The 16,140-nt window shown below is 45.7% G+C and overlaps 1 protein-coding gene across 1 annotated transcript in view; it reads left to right on the top strand.

Annotated features, from left to right (window-relative positions):
• Positions 1-7,240: 7,240 nt before the first annotated feature.
• The window catches only part of LOC112072273 (guanine nucleotide exchange factor DBS-like), a 34,523-nt gene continuing 25,623 nt past the window's right edge, over positions 7,241-16,140 (top strand). The window contains exons 1-2 of the mRNA XM_024139680.2: positions 7,241-7,315; positions 13,522-13,705. Coding sequence (XP_023995448.1) covers positions 13,528-13,705 — 178 coding nt within the window. The 5' untranslated portion in view covers positions 7,241-7,315; positions 13,522-13,527. The remainder of the gene's footprint in view (positions 7,316-13,521; positions 13,706-16,140) is intronic.

The raw sequence follows: 16,140 nt of genomic DNA, 5'->3' as shown, positions 1-16,140 counted from the left end.
GAACAGGAGGATCCAAGATGTTCCAGAGAGACCATACCAAAATGCGCTCTCAGCTGCGATACTAACACACTTCTACCAGTAGGGGTCTTACCTCTTCTCAACTGCTACAGTGGCTTAAAACTAGGACAGTCTGATTGTCTGTGGTAGTGTACAGACGGATAGGACGTCTGGTTGTCTGTGGTACGTGTTCATGTGGATAGGACCGTCTGTTGTTTTGTGGTAAGTGTTCAGTGGATAGGACGTCTGGTTGTCTGTGGTAGTGTTCAGATGGATAGGACCGATCTGGTTGTCTGTGGTAGGTGTTTCAGTGGATAGGACCGTCTGTTGTCTGTGTAGTGTAAGTGGATAGGAACCGTCTGGGAGTTTGTCGCCTGTGGTAGTGTTCAGTGGATAGGACCGTCTGGTTGTCTGTGGTAGTGTTCATGGATAGGACCGTCTGGTTGCTGTGGTTAGTTCAGCTGGATAGGACCGATCTGGTTGTCTGTGATAGTAGGTCAGTGGATAGGCACCGTCTGGTTGTCTCGGTAGTGTCAGTTATGATAGGACCGTCTGGTTGTCTGTGGTAGTGTTACAGTAATAGGACGTCTGGTTGTTGTGGTAGTGTTCAGTGGATAGGACCGTCTGGTGTTCTGTGGTAGTGTACAGTGGTAGGACCGTCTGGTTGTCTTGTGGTAGTGTACAGTTGGATAGGACCGTCTGGTTGTCTGTGGTAGTGTTCAGTGGATATAGCGAGACCGTCTGGTTGTCTGTGGTAGTGTTCAGTGGATAGGACCGTCTGGTTGTCTGTGGTAGTGTTCAGTGGATAGGACCGTCTGGTGTCTGTGGTAGTGTCCAGTTGGGTTAATAAGGACCGTCGGTTGTCTGTGGTAGTGTTCAGTGGATGGACCGTCTGGTTGTCTGTGGTAGTGTTCAGTGGATAGGACCGTCTGGTTGTCTGTGGTATGTTCAGTGGATAGGGACCGCTGTTGTCTGTGGTAGTGTCAGTGGATAGGACCGGTCTGGTTGTCTGTGGTAGTGTTCAGTGGACAGGACCGTCTGGTGGTTGCTGTGGTAGTGTTCAGTGGATAGGACCGTCTGGTTGTCTGTGGTGAGTGTGACAGTGGATAGGACGCGTCTGGTTGTCTGTGTAGTGTTCAGTGATAGGACCGCTGGTTGTCTGTGTAGTGTTCAGTGGATAGGACCGTCTGGTTGTCTGTGGTAGTGTTCAGTGGATAGGACCGTCTGGTTTGTCTGTGGTAGTTTCAGTTGGATACGGGTCTGGTTGTCTGTGGTAGTGTTCAGTGGTATAATATCTGTGGTTGGTTGTGCTCCTTCTCAGGGCATAGTGAGCAGTTCCTGGTGCTGATAATGACTAGTCCAGACGAGAGCCTGCGCTTCCTCAGCTTCAGACTGGACTTCAACGAGCACTACCTGACTGGCCAGAGACTGCCCTCGGCTGGAATGATTAAGCGCTGAGGGCCTCACTGGGGGCCACCAGGGGCCGACGGCCCTCCAACATCTGACCTTACGCACACCACTATGTCACAACATAGGGACAGAGAGCCACACGGAATCTGCCTTGATAGTATTTATATATGACATGAAGATGACATCAAAGTAGGGCTAGATGGAATCTGTTGTGAGGACATCACAAAAGAGCCAGACAGAATCTGTTGCGATGACATCATAATAGAGCCAGGTGGAGATAATGCCGCATTCAAAACAACTAGGAACTCTGAAATCTCCGACTTCAGTGCGTTCAAAACAACTGGGAACTCGGTAAAACACAAGCTCCAACTGGGAAAAATTGTTTTGAACGGTCATCCAACTCGGAATTCCAAGTCGGGAACTCGGTCGGGCCTCTTTCCAGAGCTCCGACTTTCCGACCTGAAGATCACTGAYGTCATGATTTGACCTAGTTTTTTTCTGAATTTCCAGTTGTCTTGAATGATGTAGTGGTGACTTCACAGATTCCATTTGGCCCTGCATTTTAACACCTCAAGACAAATAGGGCTAACTCGGATTAATTTCACTATGACATAAACAAACAGAACATTTTGAAACCCTGCCTCCTCCCCCAATGTCATTGGCAAATGACTCACACAAACAAACACACACGCTCAATTCACCATACACACACACATCCACGTTTCCCACTCTTTCACAGTCCCCTCTTGGGAGATGTGGTTTTAGAAGCCTGTCATTTTAGTACTCTGCCTCCAGCATCCAGCTGTGTTCACCCTCACCTCTTTGAGGTGTCTGATAGGCTACCATCACCGTGTGAATTTCATATTGTACATTTGATAATGAACAGAATGTCTTGATTTGATTGGTTTGTTTACATGTTCTGTGAATATTTTGTTTAGTTTTTCTTACTGACGTTTTTCATACCAGTGTCTTAAAGTCTGCGGTGTGTTTTATAACTGTTAATAAACACTGGTATAGCTGTTTAACAACTGTATTATGGAACCAACACAGCAGGCTCCCACCCACCTCTCTAAAGAGATTCAAAAACAATGCCCACAGCCCCTAAGGCTAAAAGACKGACAGACGTTAGGATTTTATTCATGTTTTGTATTATTTAACTGGGTTTCTTTTGATTTTCCTTGCAGACTGTGGCCTCTGTTCTGCATGTCAAACTGTCATGTTGAACCAGCTCAATTCCTTAATTGTACAAGACAGATTTGTCAAACGTGTTGCACCCAACTTATGCCACTTTTCTCTCYTGACCACTCAGACAAACCTGGGRAAATACTTTTGTCATACTGCGACATTAAACCTTGAAGAAGCTACACGTGGAATGGTGACTGTATGGTGACATAACTAGCCTTTCAAAACCCTCCTATGATGGGAGTATACTGTAGTATTCGGGTGCATCTCAATAGTCAGAGGTGGCTTCCTCGCCTCCCTTCCCTTTTCACTGATCTGAAGGCGACATGGAAGACGCTTACCAGGACTTGCTTTCATTCACCTGTCTGCAGAGCAGATGAAGGGAAGGAGGCAATGAAGCTATTGGCTGCGTCCTAAATGGCACCATACATAATAGGGTGCCATTTGAGATGCACACAGAGTTAGAGATGCACCCTTTAGTATTTTAACCCCTCCAAGCAGGCTCCCCTGTCTTTCTTTCCAATCACAAGTTCTCATCAGGGCGTGCCAAGAGAAGATGCTACCGGAAGACCTCTTGTCTGTAAATCCTGTCCATTGTATAGCACAGATGTATAGAAATGACATGCCATGGACACAAACATCCTGTCATCTCTTTAATAATAAAGTCAAGTTTTTTAACAGTTTGTACTTCGTTTTTTTTGTCAGCATCAGGGGTGCATTGTAAGTAGACTATAAGAGGGCCTTTGTCTAAAAAACGTATTTTCTAATAAATTTTATTTAATACATCACGCTCCCGGTGAGTTTTTTTCCTTGCTGGACGCATTGAGTTGAGGCCTAATTAGTTTGAAGGATGCATGTGACCTGGCCATTGTGCTGGAGTTCGAGAACGCAGCAGAACGCATGTGAAGTTATACAGTGGAAATCCACGATATAGCAGGTAAGTTTACTTAAATCGTTAACATCGAAGGGATTTTAGTAAACTTGGAGAGTAGTCGACATAAACGGGGCAGAATTCAGATAATGTTTTCTATGTAGGTAGAACTTGACTCAGACTTGTCAATGTCAATTCCCGCTTGTTTGAATCTAGTAAGTAAATCATGTTTAGACAACTGTCATGGTTAGAAAACAAACACTATTACAGATAACTGGAGTATACAGTAGTAGTTGTAGCTACACTTGTACTAGCTAGACACTTCCAACAAAGGCTGTCTTGAGATATTTGAGGTAGAATGAGTTTGAGTATTTAACCACGTGGTGGCAGTGTAGCTCAATACATGCGAGATAATGACGTTTAGTACTGATTCATTGATCGATCATGTTGATCTTTGAAACAGTGGATTCACTTTTCTATCCACAATATGATACGTAGTCAGCTCTCATGCATTTTGCTGTGTGTTGGAGTAGAATAGACAGTCATAGAGCAGCTTTATTAAGTAGAATATATTTGGTAGGAGAGGTGTCACAATGTCAGTGGATGTCTCACTACAGCCTGGCTTTATTTGGACACGTCACAAGACCCATGACACTATCCCCCCCCCATTGAGATGAATGGTGTCCTTGTTCTTTACACTAACTCACTTTGTTTCATTAGTATCCCTGTTTGTTGTCTGTGTTCTGGTGCCTGTGTGTCTGTTGCTGGTGGTTAACTTAATTAGCTGATCTCGGGATCAGTATATTTAATCAAATGCTTTATAACTCTGATCCATAGATGCATCGTCTGATCCACTACAGTCACTGGCAGGCAGAGTGGAGCAGGGGGTGAAAGACCATTTAAGATGACATGAATCGAACTCTCCTGCTGGTGTAGCCGGCAGCCACATCACACAGCCAGAGAGAATGCAAGTGTGTGTGGTCCCTGAAGCAGCCTTGCATGTCACAAGGGCACTACTTCCCAGCTCAGTAGCCTGTAGGTGCAGGGTATAAATGAGGTGCACAATTACAGTGCATCATGTACTGAAGTACACCGCAGTGCTTCACATTTGATGTGTGAAGTGTAACTGCTAGCGATTAAGACTGTTGGGCCACAAACCGAAAGGTTGCTGGTTCGAATCCCCTAGCTGACTAGGTGAACATATCTGCCGATGTGCCATTGAGCAAGGCACTTAACCATAATTGCTCCTGTAAGTCACTCTGGATAAGAGCGCCTGCTAAATAAAACAGAAATAACTAGGTCATTGTTGCTGTTCTTCAAATGTGATGTTCTGGCCTGCAGCAGCCATCTTGAAGCAGAGAGGTTTGATAACACTCAGATCAACCTTAGCTTTTACCACACTTTGGTTTTTATCCTCTGTTGATGATATATACTAGCTATACAGGACACTTTTAGTGGTGTTCTTGTACAGTTTACACCCGACCTGTGAATTCTGGCTGAATATGAGATGTTAGGTGTGTCAAAGTCCCTGAGGGAATGGATCTGTGTCTCTGTATTACTTTCTGGAAGGTCCCTACTGACCCTGTGATGAACCTGCGGGCGTGATCATCTGGCAGATGATAAAGTGTAGGACAATGATGCATAGTGAACTAGGTGAGAGTGACCACATGAAACTCATGGTTAATACATGAGAGGGGTGCAGCCTCATGCCTTCAGCAACACACACAGCGGCCTAGCGAAACAATGAGGGATTGCATGAATGATTATCAATTAAGTAATAGTCCCTTTTTCATGTACAGTATTAGAGGTGAATCTCCATATTATCTTCTTAAGTTCCCATTTGCAGCTCATAATGACTTGATTCTTAACTGTAAGAGCTGTGTTCTGAAGAATTCTAATCTCCTTGATTTGTGACTGGTTGCAAATGAATGTTTTCCCACTTTGTCGCGGGGCTGCAGAGAGGGATTCTGTGCATCACAATCAATGACCCATGGCTTCTAATTAGCATAGAGAGTGAAAATGGCCTACAGTCATTGTATTATTTGTCCTTACTGCACGATGTTGACCTAGTTTACAGTAGCAGTGTAATCAGAGGGGCTCCATCGTCTAAAAGAGCCGTTTATGAATTCAGGCTGTAACGCTTTCTGGTATTGTCTGACTAAGTGTTTGGGCAGAGCAAGGATGAAAGTGTTTTCGTAATCCAGCCCGTGAGACATTTAAAAAAATATATCTTTTTCTACACTTTTTTTTATTCCCAATTTCATGGTATTCAGTTGGTAGTTAGTCTTGTCCCATCGCTGAAACTCCCGTACGGACTCGGGAGAGGCGAAGGTCAAGAGCCGCGCGTCCTCCGAAACACGACCCAGCCAAGCCGCACTGCTTCTTCACACAATGCCCGCTTAACCCGGAAGCCAACCGCACCAATGTGTCGGAGTTAACACCGTACACCGGGCGACCGTGTCAGCGTGCATGTGCCTGGCCCGCCACAGGAGTCGCTGTGCAGTGCCTTAAACCGCAATGGATTGGTACACAATGGATTGGATTGCTGTCTTACCTTGTCCATGGACTAGCTTTGGGAGAACTATCCCTTTCAAAGGAGTATTTCACACCAAAATCAAAGCTTGTCAGAAGTTTACATACCTCAAAATTGGTCGAAAAATTCAGCTGAATTTATATTCCAGGCAGATGGAGATACATTGTGCAGACAAGGCACTTTCTAACTTCCTATCACGGGGAAATAACCTCAGTCAGTCATAGACCATACATTTCTATTACAACTCTGAACATTTTCCATAATGAAATAAATGCCTGGTGTACAGTAGCTGCCATTCCCTCTGTCTGTCTCTAGAGTGTTGGCTCTGTTGTGTGATAATGAAGTGTTTCCCCAGACAGACCGAGAGAGTCGCACATAGAGCCTGCTTGTGAAAGATAGGCATCAGAGATCCATTGACTACCCAGTGACATTGTACTGGGTGATTGGCTCTGTAAATCGCAGTTGTGATAAGAGGGGGGTGGAGAATACACATCTTGTGTGGAGGGATACCCAGTTTATGCCTGCAGATCATGCTATCAGATGTGGTAGGCCAAGGCAATAGAGTTGACTGAGGAAAGAGAGAGTCCTGATGTTGAGTCTCTGAATCTGGAACTAATGTGTCCTTTATTGTCACAGCCTTGGTTTGGTGCTGCTGTGGAGGAAGTTGACAATGCATTGTTCAGTGTGCTCACATCGTAAACTGTCTGTGTGTGTGTGTGTGTGTGTGTGTGTGTGTGTGCGTGGTCCCTGAGCATGCACAGATTACACTTGGCTGGTTGTTGGTATAATTAGCGCAGCAGAAGGAGATTGGTGGTCTTAAACAGCAGCCAGCGCTGTGCCCCCTCCATCCCCCATCCCGGGTCCCACCCCTCTCTTCCTCTGCTGTCAACCGGACGTACCACCACTAAGATGTGTTCCCCAGTCACACACACAGTCCCAGACAGACTGGCTGAGGAGTGGAGGAATCAGAGGCACTGGTTGGCACAGTGCGGCTTGGTTTGACTCATTTAGAMTTGATTWGGAGAGACTGGAATACACACACACACTGAGCGTAGCTTAGTGCGACCTGGCTCGACTTGGGGACTCCGGAACACTCACCCACGAAGCTGCATACACACACACTCTCTCCGTCACACACTCTGTCATGTCTCTGGCGGAGTTTGTGCGTCAGGGACAGCTGCAGGAGGCTTCATCACATCTGTTGTCCAGACTGGGTCAGGTCCTACACAGCCTGTCTGTCATTGTCCTGTCCCACGGAGCTACAGACAACCTCCGCTATAGCTACAGACGCAAGAGCACCTACTGGGACCGCCGGGACACAGGTTAGGAGGCTGTGTGTGTGTGTGTGTGTGTGTGTGCTTCGGACCCTGGGTGTGCTTCTGTGGTGTGTTCTTTTGCGGACTGTGTGTGTGCGTGCATAAGTCTGTGTGTGTGAAACACTGTTGTCGGCCTGTGTTTACAGAAAGCTACCGTCAGTTTGAAATGGCTGCTACAGGAATCTCCCTGCAGCTACTTGGGTGGTTTAATGAAGTGCAGTACTTGCCCTTCGAGAGTTCCTTGCCTCACTTGACCCTGATATCTAGCTGATGAAGATGGCGCCGACGGAGATGGCAGCATCGCGACTTCCTCTTAAAAAACTTTGCAGTATTTTTTTTTTTTTTACATTATTAGCTCAGGAAATGTTTTGTATCATTACATACAGCCGGGAAGAACTATTTGGTATTAGAGCGACGGTAACTCACCAGAACTACCAGCATTACGACCAGGATTACGGCTTCCCTGGAGCAGATCCTTTGTTCACTCTCCCCAGAGCAATTTAACTTATTCCGGAGGCCGACCCAAAACATCACCGGCGGAGGAGAGGCATTTGAGGCGGCCTGCTGGTTCAACTTAGGAGGCGCGCACACCACCCACCGCTTCCGAGTATATTACTCACTAATGTTCAGTCTTTGGATAACAAAGTTGATGAGCTTAGAGCAAGGATTCTTTTTCAGAGAGACATCGGGGCCTGTAACATACTTTGTTTCACAGAAACATGGCTCTCTCGGGATACTCTGTCGGAGTCAGTAAAGCCAGCAGGATTCTCAGTACATCGCGCAGACAGGAATAAATATCTCTCTGGCAAGTAGAAGGGCGGGGAGGGGGGGGTGGTTTCATGATTCACAACTCATGGTGTAATTCTAGGAACATACAGGAACTCAAGTCATTTTGTTCACCCGATCTAGAATACCTCACAATTAAATGCTGACCATTTTATCTCCCAAGAGAATTCTCCTCCGTCATTGCCACGGCCGTTTACATCGCACCTCAAGCCGAAACCTCGACGGCCCTCAAAGATCTTCACTGGACTTTATGCAAACTGAAAACCACATATCCTGAGGCTGCATTTATTGTAGCTGAGGATTTTAACAACGCAAATCTGAGGACTAGGCTGTCAACTCGCGTTACTAAGACTCTCGACCATTGCTATTCAAATTTCCGGGATGCTTACAAGGCCCTACCCCGCCCTCCTTTTGGCAAATCTGACCACGATTCCATCTTGCTCTTCCCATCCTATAGGCAGAAACTCAAACAGGAAGTGCTCGTGCTTCGTACTATTCAATGCTGGTCTGACCAATCGGAATCCACGCTTCAGGATTGTTTTGATCACGTGGACTGGGAAATGTTCCGGAAAGCGTGTGGAAATAATCTAGGCGCATACACGGATACAGTGACTGAGTTCATAAGGAAGTGTATAGGAGATGTAGTACCCACTGTACTATGTACTGTGGCTATTAAAACCTACCCTAACCAGAAACCGTGGATAGATGGTAACATTTGCGCGAAACTGAAAGCGCGAACCACCACATTTAACAATAGCAAGGCGACTGGTAATATGGCAGAATATAAACAGTGTAGTTATTCACTCCGCAGGGAAATCAAAGAAGCTAAACGTCAGAATAGAGAAAGTGGAGTTGCAATTCAACGGCTCAGACACAAGACGTATGTGGCAGGACTACAGACAATCACGGACTACAAAAGGAAAACCAGCCCTGTTGCCGAGACCGACGTCTTGCTTCCAGACAGGCTAAACACATTCTTTGCACGCTTTGAGGATAACACAGTGCCACCGACGCGGCCCGCTACTAAGTACTGTGGGCTCTCCTTCTCCGTGGACGACGTGAGTAAAACATCTAAACGTGTTAACCCTCGCAAGGTTGACGGTCCAGATGGCATCCCTAGCCATGTCCTCAGAGCATGCTCAGACCAGCTAGCTGGTGTGTTTACAGGCATATTCAATCTCTCCCTATCCCAGTCTGCTGTCCCCACATGCTTCAAGATGGCCACCATTGTTCCTGTACCCAAGAAGGCAGAGGTAACTGAACGTAATGACTATCGCCCCGTAGCACTCACCTCTGTCATCATGAAGTGCTTTGAGAGACTAGTCAAGGATCATATCACCTCTACCTTATGTGCCACGCTAGACCCACTTCAATTTGCTTACCGCCACAATAGATCCACAGACGATGCAATTGCCATCACTCTGCACACTGCCCTATCCCATCTGGACAAGAGGAATACCGATGTAAGAATGCTGTTCATTAACTATAGCTCAGCATTCAACACCATAGTGCCCTCCAAGCTCATCATTAAGCTTGAGGCCCTGGGTCTGAACCCTGCCTTGTGCAACTGTGTCCTGGACTTCCTGACGGGCCGCCCCCAGGTGGTGAAGGTAGGAAACATCACCTCCACGCCGCTGATCCTCAACACTGGGGCCCCACAAGGGTGCTTGCTCAGCCACCTCCTGTACTCCCTGTTCACCCATGACTGCGTGGCCAAGCACACCTCTAACTCAATCATGAAGTTTGCAGAAGAAACACCAGTAGTAGGCTTGATTACCATTAACGACGAGACAGCCTATAGGGAGGAGGTGAGGGCACTCGGAGTGTGGTGTCAGGAAAACAACCTCTCACTCAACGTCAACAAAACAAAGGAGATGATCGTGGACTTCAGGAAACAGCAAAGGGAGCACCCCCCTATCCACATCAACGGGACCTCTTTCTATTCTGGTTAGAGCCAGTTTGCGATGTTCTGTGAAGGGAGTAGTACACAGCGCTGTACGAGATCTCCAGTTTCTTGGCAATTTCTCACATGGAATAGCCTTAGTTATTCAGAACAAGAATAGACTGATGAATTTCAGAAGAAAGTACTTTGTTTCTGGCTAGTTTGAGCCTGTAATCGAACCCACAAATGCTGATGCTCCAGATACTCAACTAGTCTAAAGAAGGCCAGTTTATTGCTTCTTTAATCAGAACAACAGTTTTCAGCTGTGCTAACATAATTGCAAAATGGTTTTCTAATGATCAATTAGCCTTTTAAAATTATGAACTTGGATTAGCTGACACAACGTGCCATTGGAACACAGGAGAGATGGTTGCTGATAATGGGCCTATTGTAGCCGTTTCCAGCTACAATTGTAATTTACAACATTAACAATGTCTACACTGTATTTCTGATCAATTTGATGTCTTCTCTTTAAAAAACAAAGACATTTCTAAGTGACCCTAAACGTTTGAACGGTAGTGTACATATGGTGCGGCAGGTAGCCTAGTGGTTAGAGCGTTGGACTAGTAACCGAAAGGTTGCAAGATTGAATCCCCGAGCTGACAAGGTAAAAATCTGTCATTCTGCCCCTGAACAAGGCAGTTAACCCACTGTTCCTAGGCTGTCATTAAAAATAAGAATTTGTTCTTAACTGACTTGCCTAGTTAAATAAAGGTAAAATAAATAAAAAATATAACATATGAGATGAGTAATGCAAGATATATAAGCATTATTAAGTGAATGAGATACTGTAGAATAGTATAGAAAACAGTATATACATATGAGATGAGTAATGCCAGATATGTAAACATTATTCAAGTGACTAGTGTTCCATTACTTAAAGTGGCCAGTGATTCCTAGTCTATGGCTGGTGATGGCTGTTTAACAGTCTGATGGCCTTGAGATAGAAGCTGTTTTTCAGTCTCTCGGTCCCAGCTTTTATGCACCTATAATGACCTCACCTTCTGGATGATAGCGGGGTGAACAGGCAGTGGCTCGGGTGGTTGTTGTCCTTGATGATCTTTTTGGCATTCCTGTGACATCAGGTGCTGTAGGTGTCCTGGAGGGTAGTTTAGCCCCCGGTAATGCATTGGGCAGACCTCACCACCCTCTGGAGAGCCTTGCGGTTGTGGGTGGTGCAGTTGCCGTACCAGGCGGTGACACAGCCCGACAGGATGCCTTCAATGCAACAGTTTTCAGCTGTGCTAACATAATTGCAAAAGGGTTTTCTAATAATCAATTAACGTTTTAAAATGATAAACTTGGATTAGCTAAAACACAACACAACGTGCCATTGGAACACAGGAGTGATGGTTGCTGAATGGGCCTATGTAGATATTCCATTAAAAATCAGCCGTTTCCAGCTACAATAGTCATTTACAACATTAACAATGTCTGAATGGTAGTTTATATTCAGTTATTTTTCTATACTATTCTACTGTATCCGTTCCACTCTGACRTCGCTCGTCCATATGTATATAGTCTTAATTCATTCCTACTTAGATTTGTGTGTATTGGGTATATGTTGTGTAATTTGTTAAATATTACTTGTTAGATATTACTGCACTGTCGGAGCTAGAAGCACAAGCATTTTGCTACACCCGCAATAACATCTGCTAATCACATGTATGTGACCAATAAAATTTGATTTAATGGATAACCTCTCTGGAACCACCGTGTGAAGAGCTGAAACGGTTGTAGAGGGCAACATGCTGAGAGTATTTCCTATAGTGTTGTAGTTACAACTACTGGCCTCCATTCACAAGTTTTGTACACTAGATAGTCTCTGTTGTGTGTGATTGGGCCAGGATGGCAGCTGGCCATTTCTGCTGCTGGAATAAGAAGAGAAGAGACAGAGCTGTAGGAGCGCTCAGGTCAATGGCCCGAGGTCAGTGGTTCTGCTGCTGGGCTGAGACAGAGCTGTAGGAGCGCTCAGGTCAGTGGATCTGCTGCTGGGCTGAGACAGAGCTGTAGGAGCGCTCAGGTCAAGTGGATCTGCTGCTGGGCTGAGACAGAGCTGTAGGAGCGCTCAGGTCAGTGGATCTGCTGCTGGCTGAGACAGAGCTGTAGGAGCGCTCAGGTCAGTGGTTCTGCTGCTGGGCTGAGACAGAGCTGTAGGAGCGCTCAGGTCGTGGTTCTGCTGCTGGGCTGAGACAGAGCTGTAGGAGCGCTCAGGTCAGTGGATCTGCTGCTGGCTGAGACAGAGCTGTAGGAGCGCTCAGGTCAGTGGTTCTCTGCTGGGCTGAGACAGAGCTGTAGGAGCGCTCAGGTCAGTGGTCTTGCTGCTGGGCTGAGACAGAGCTGTAGGAGCGCTCAGGTCAGTGGTTCTGCTGCTGGGCTGAGACAGAGCTGTAGGAGCGCTCAGGTCAGTGGTTCTGCTGCTGGCTGAGACAGAGCTGTAGGAGCGCTCAGGTCAGTGGATCTGCTGCTGGGTGAGACAGAGCTGTAGGAGCGCTCAGGTCAGTGGATCTGCTGCTGGGCTGAGACAGAGCTGTAGGAGCGCTCAGGTCAGTGGATCTGCTGCTGGGCTGAGACAGAGCTGTAGGAGCGCTCAGGTCAGTGGATCTGCTGCTGGTGAGACAGAGCTGTAGGAGCGCTCAGGTCAGTGGATCTGCTGCTGGGCTGAGAACGAGCTGTAGGAGCGCTCAGGTCAGTGGATCTGCTGCTGGCTGAGACAGAGCTGTAGGAGCGCTCAGGTCAGTGGATCTGCTGCTGGGCTGAGACAGAGCTGTAGGAGCGCTCAGGTCAGTGGTTCTGCTGCTGGGCTGAGACAAGAGCTGTAGGAGCATTCAGGTCAGTGGCCCGAGGTCAGTGGTTCTGTGAGTGGCAGTGGAATATTCCCTTTTGGTTTGTTTCAGGTTAGTAATGTTCAAGTGTTAACATCACGTTGGAAGACTCTGATTCGTTGTGTTTGTGTTCTATGATTCAGGTAGCTCTGTTGGTTGGGACAGGGGGTTTTGTAAAAGCGCCAGTGTGGGTTGGTTTCCTGTAGGTGCTGGTACTGTGTTTTGTTTCAGCCTCCCTGTCAGAATACTCTTTATTGTGAGTAGCTGAGTAAGAGATGTCTACAATGTGACTGAAACCTTACAGGAGTCTTGTTGTGTGGTTACGGTGGAGAGGTCTGTTTCTGTTGCACTGTAGCTGAGTAAGGCAGTCAGGTAAATCCAGCTCAATGGCAGAAGTGAAACTGTGTGTGTGTGTGTGTGTGTGTGGAGGCATAGCTCTTAAGGTAAAAAAAAAACTCAGGACACACAAGGCGAAGTGGAGAGAAAGACCGACAAAGCGTTGAGAGCTACTCATTTTTACTGCAGCTGTTTGGAGAGAGGGGATGAGGGAGGGAGGGAGGGAGGGAGGGAGAGAGGGGATGAGGGAGGGAGGGACATCATAATATAGAGGTGTGAAGAGAGGGATGACAGAGCTGCACTGGTTCATATCTCTGTGACAGGTGGTGATGAGGACGGGAGAGAGTGATGAGAATATGAAGGAAAAAGAGAAGATGGGAGAGAGGGATGAGATGGAGGTGCGTTTGCAGTCCAGCGGACACGGAGGAGGAGGAGGATGTGTCCACATCTCTCTGGAGGAAGTGAAGAGCTTCTACCGGTTCTCACAGAGCTGTCAGCGGCTGCATAGTGAGTATGTGTGTGTCATGCGTAGCTAGCTCTTACTCTCACTGCTTTGAGACAGTGTGAAAGTGTGTTTGTGTGTTCATCGTGCACCTCTGTGTACTGTACTGTGTGTGTATTACCCAGGGTTGTATGTTTACAGTGTTAAAGGGTCTGTTCAGCCACCCACCAGAGTGTAATAACATACAGTACATAACCTTGTAATGCTTGGTGGAGTTTCTCATCATGGCACTAATAAGCACTGACTTCAACATCATCCTATTGGTCAACTCTGAAGTAATGCATTACTGGATGAGGTTGATCTGAATGTTTTATGTGCCAGGATGCAGGACCTATATGGTGTGTCTCCTTTTCACTGTAGTCAGTTTTATTGCACAAGGCAAGCTGTGTCAGGAAATCCCTATTGTGTTCACTGGTAATTGTTACATGGTTATATCCTTATTTGCTCAGGGTGTTGCTGAATATGCGTAGGAAAGGATAATGGGAGTCAGTGCTAATGCAAATCCCAGCTGAGCTATACTATTAGAGTGCATATTTGCCTGAATATTTTGACATAAAACATTCACCCTGCCTTGGACTACAAAGTCTGTTAAACTGAAAAAAATACAAGAGTTACTTTTAGCCTCATTGATGTGCACCTCAGGGACTTGGATTGCTGTGTCATCCTGTCAGGGAATGGACGCTATTTAAAGGTTTAGTTCAGCCAGAAACCAAAAGTTTGTCAGATGTTCTTATATCTCTGAAGCCGTCTGAAGTTGATCTTCAGAGATAGTTTTCCACCCGCCGTCTACTGGGTAGAACTCGCTAAAGAGAGAATTCTGCAGGCGCCCGTCCTAAACAAACAGGAAAGATGGGCACCATGTTATTGGATGGCATTAGACGGTGCCAATATTTCCACATCATTTCAGTCTTTGTATGCCACTCACATTTCTGCATTAATTTCCCCTTGACATCAATCAGTGGTGGTCGGAGCCGTTTAAGATGAGGGAGGTCAATTCATTTTTTTATGAGTATGACCTTATTTCCATTACAGCATGTTGGATGACTGTCATTCATATTCCATTCACCCAGTTCAATGTAACATTGATAGGTTTAGGTTACTACATGATACTCTAATGTCCCTATACCCATCATGAGGTTGTTACAACCTAGCCTATGAATGAAAGTTTACAACAGGTGCACAGGTCAAGATGATAATTTTTTGTAATCAAGGTGACAGACAGTAACACATTCATAATCGCCTTGTACACTCTTGCCTGCATCTAGCTGATCTAGGGCATAATCCTTAGTCCAACAGTTGCAAACAAGAGTTTCTATTGGACAAATTCGGGTATGTTTATCCCCATTTCATTCCGTTTGCTTCCGTTTTGGGAAACGTTTTTCAACAGAATCGGCGGAATGAATACACTCCTAATCACACGCAAACACAGTTCACTTTCATAGCAGCCACATACAAACAGCATGATCACTTTGCTTGTTGTAATTCCTTCTCGCATCTACGTGCTGTCCTCCTCTCACCTTTTCCCTTCGCTTGTGGACTTTAGTGCACAACACATCAGCTGTCTGTGACCAGGCAAAAAAAAACTTTACAAGCCAAAGCTTCATATCATAACCACTACGCACAGCCTACATAGTTGTCACCATTTTATCTAACGTCATAGTCAACATAGCTAATAGAACTATCACATTAGTAAACCCGCTACAATCATGCAGTACAGTGTACAGTCAGCAAGTACTTTCAGTTACACCAGCAGGCCCTGGTGGCAATAAATTAATTAAACCAAAGGCTTACCTTGACTTGGAAGAGTTCCAGTGTTGGATAGCCATAGCCCACTAGCTAACATAGAAGCCTTCTCAATTTGAACCGGGTGTTTGAATAGGCTAATCTAGCTAGCTAAGTAAGTGAAAGTGAAAAAATATATAGCTAGCTCTCTTTCCCTCTCTCTATTGCTTCTCCTTCATTTTTGAAGAAATGTAATTGTTCAAACTGTTCAACTATTGTCTTTCTCTCTGTCAGCTACTCACCATATTTTATGCACTGCAGTGCTAGCTAGCTGTAGCTTATGCTTTCAGTACTATATTCGTTCTCTGATCCTTTGATTGGGTGGACAAAATGTCAGTTCATGCTGCAAGAGCTCTGAGAGGTTGGAGGACATTCTCTGGAAGTCGTCATAATTACTGTATAAGTCTATGGAAGGGGGTGAGAACCATGAGCCTCCTAGGTTATGTATTGAAGTCAATGTATCCAGAGGAGGATAGAAGCTAGCTGTCCTCCGGCTACACCATGGTGCTACCATACAGAGTGCTGTTGAGGCTACTGTAGACCTTCATTGCAAAGCAGTATGTTTTAATCAATTATTTGGTGACACATATTTGGATACATTTAGTATAGTTTTATTTTAAAAGTATAGGTTTTTTCATGTTTCACTTTTTATTTTTAT

This window comes from Salvelinus sp. IW2-2015, unplaced genomic scaffold, assembly GCF_002910315.2.
Source record: "Salvelinus sp. IW2-2015 unplaced genomic scaffold, ASM291031v2 Un_scaffold1873, whole genome shotgun sequence".
Lineage (NCBI taxonomy): Eukaryota > Metazoa > Chordata > Actinopteri > Salmoniformes > Salmonidae > Salvelinus > Salvelinus sp. IW2-2015.
This window is presented reverse-complemented; position numbering and strand designations above follow the sequence as displayed.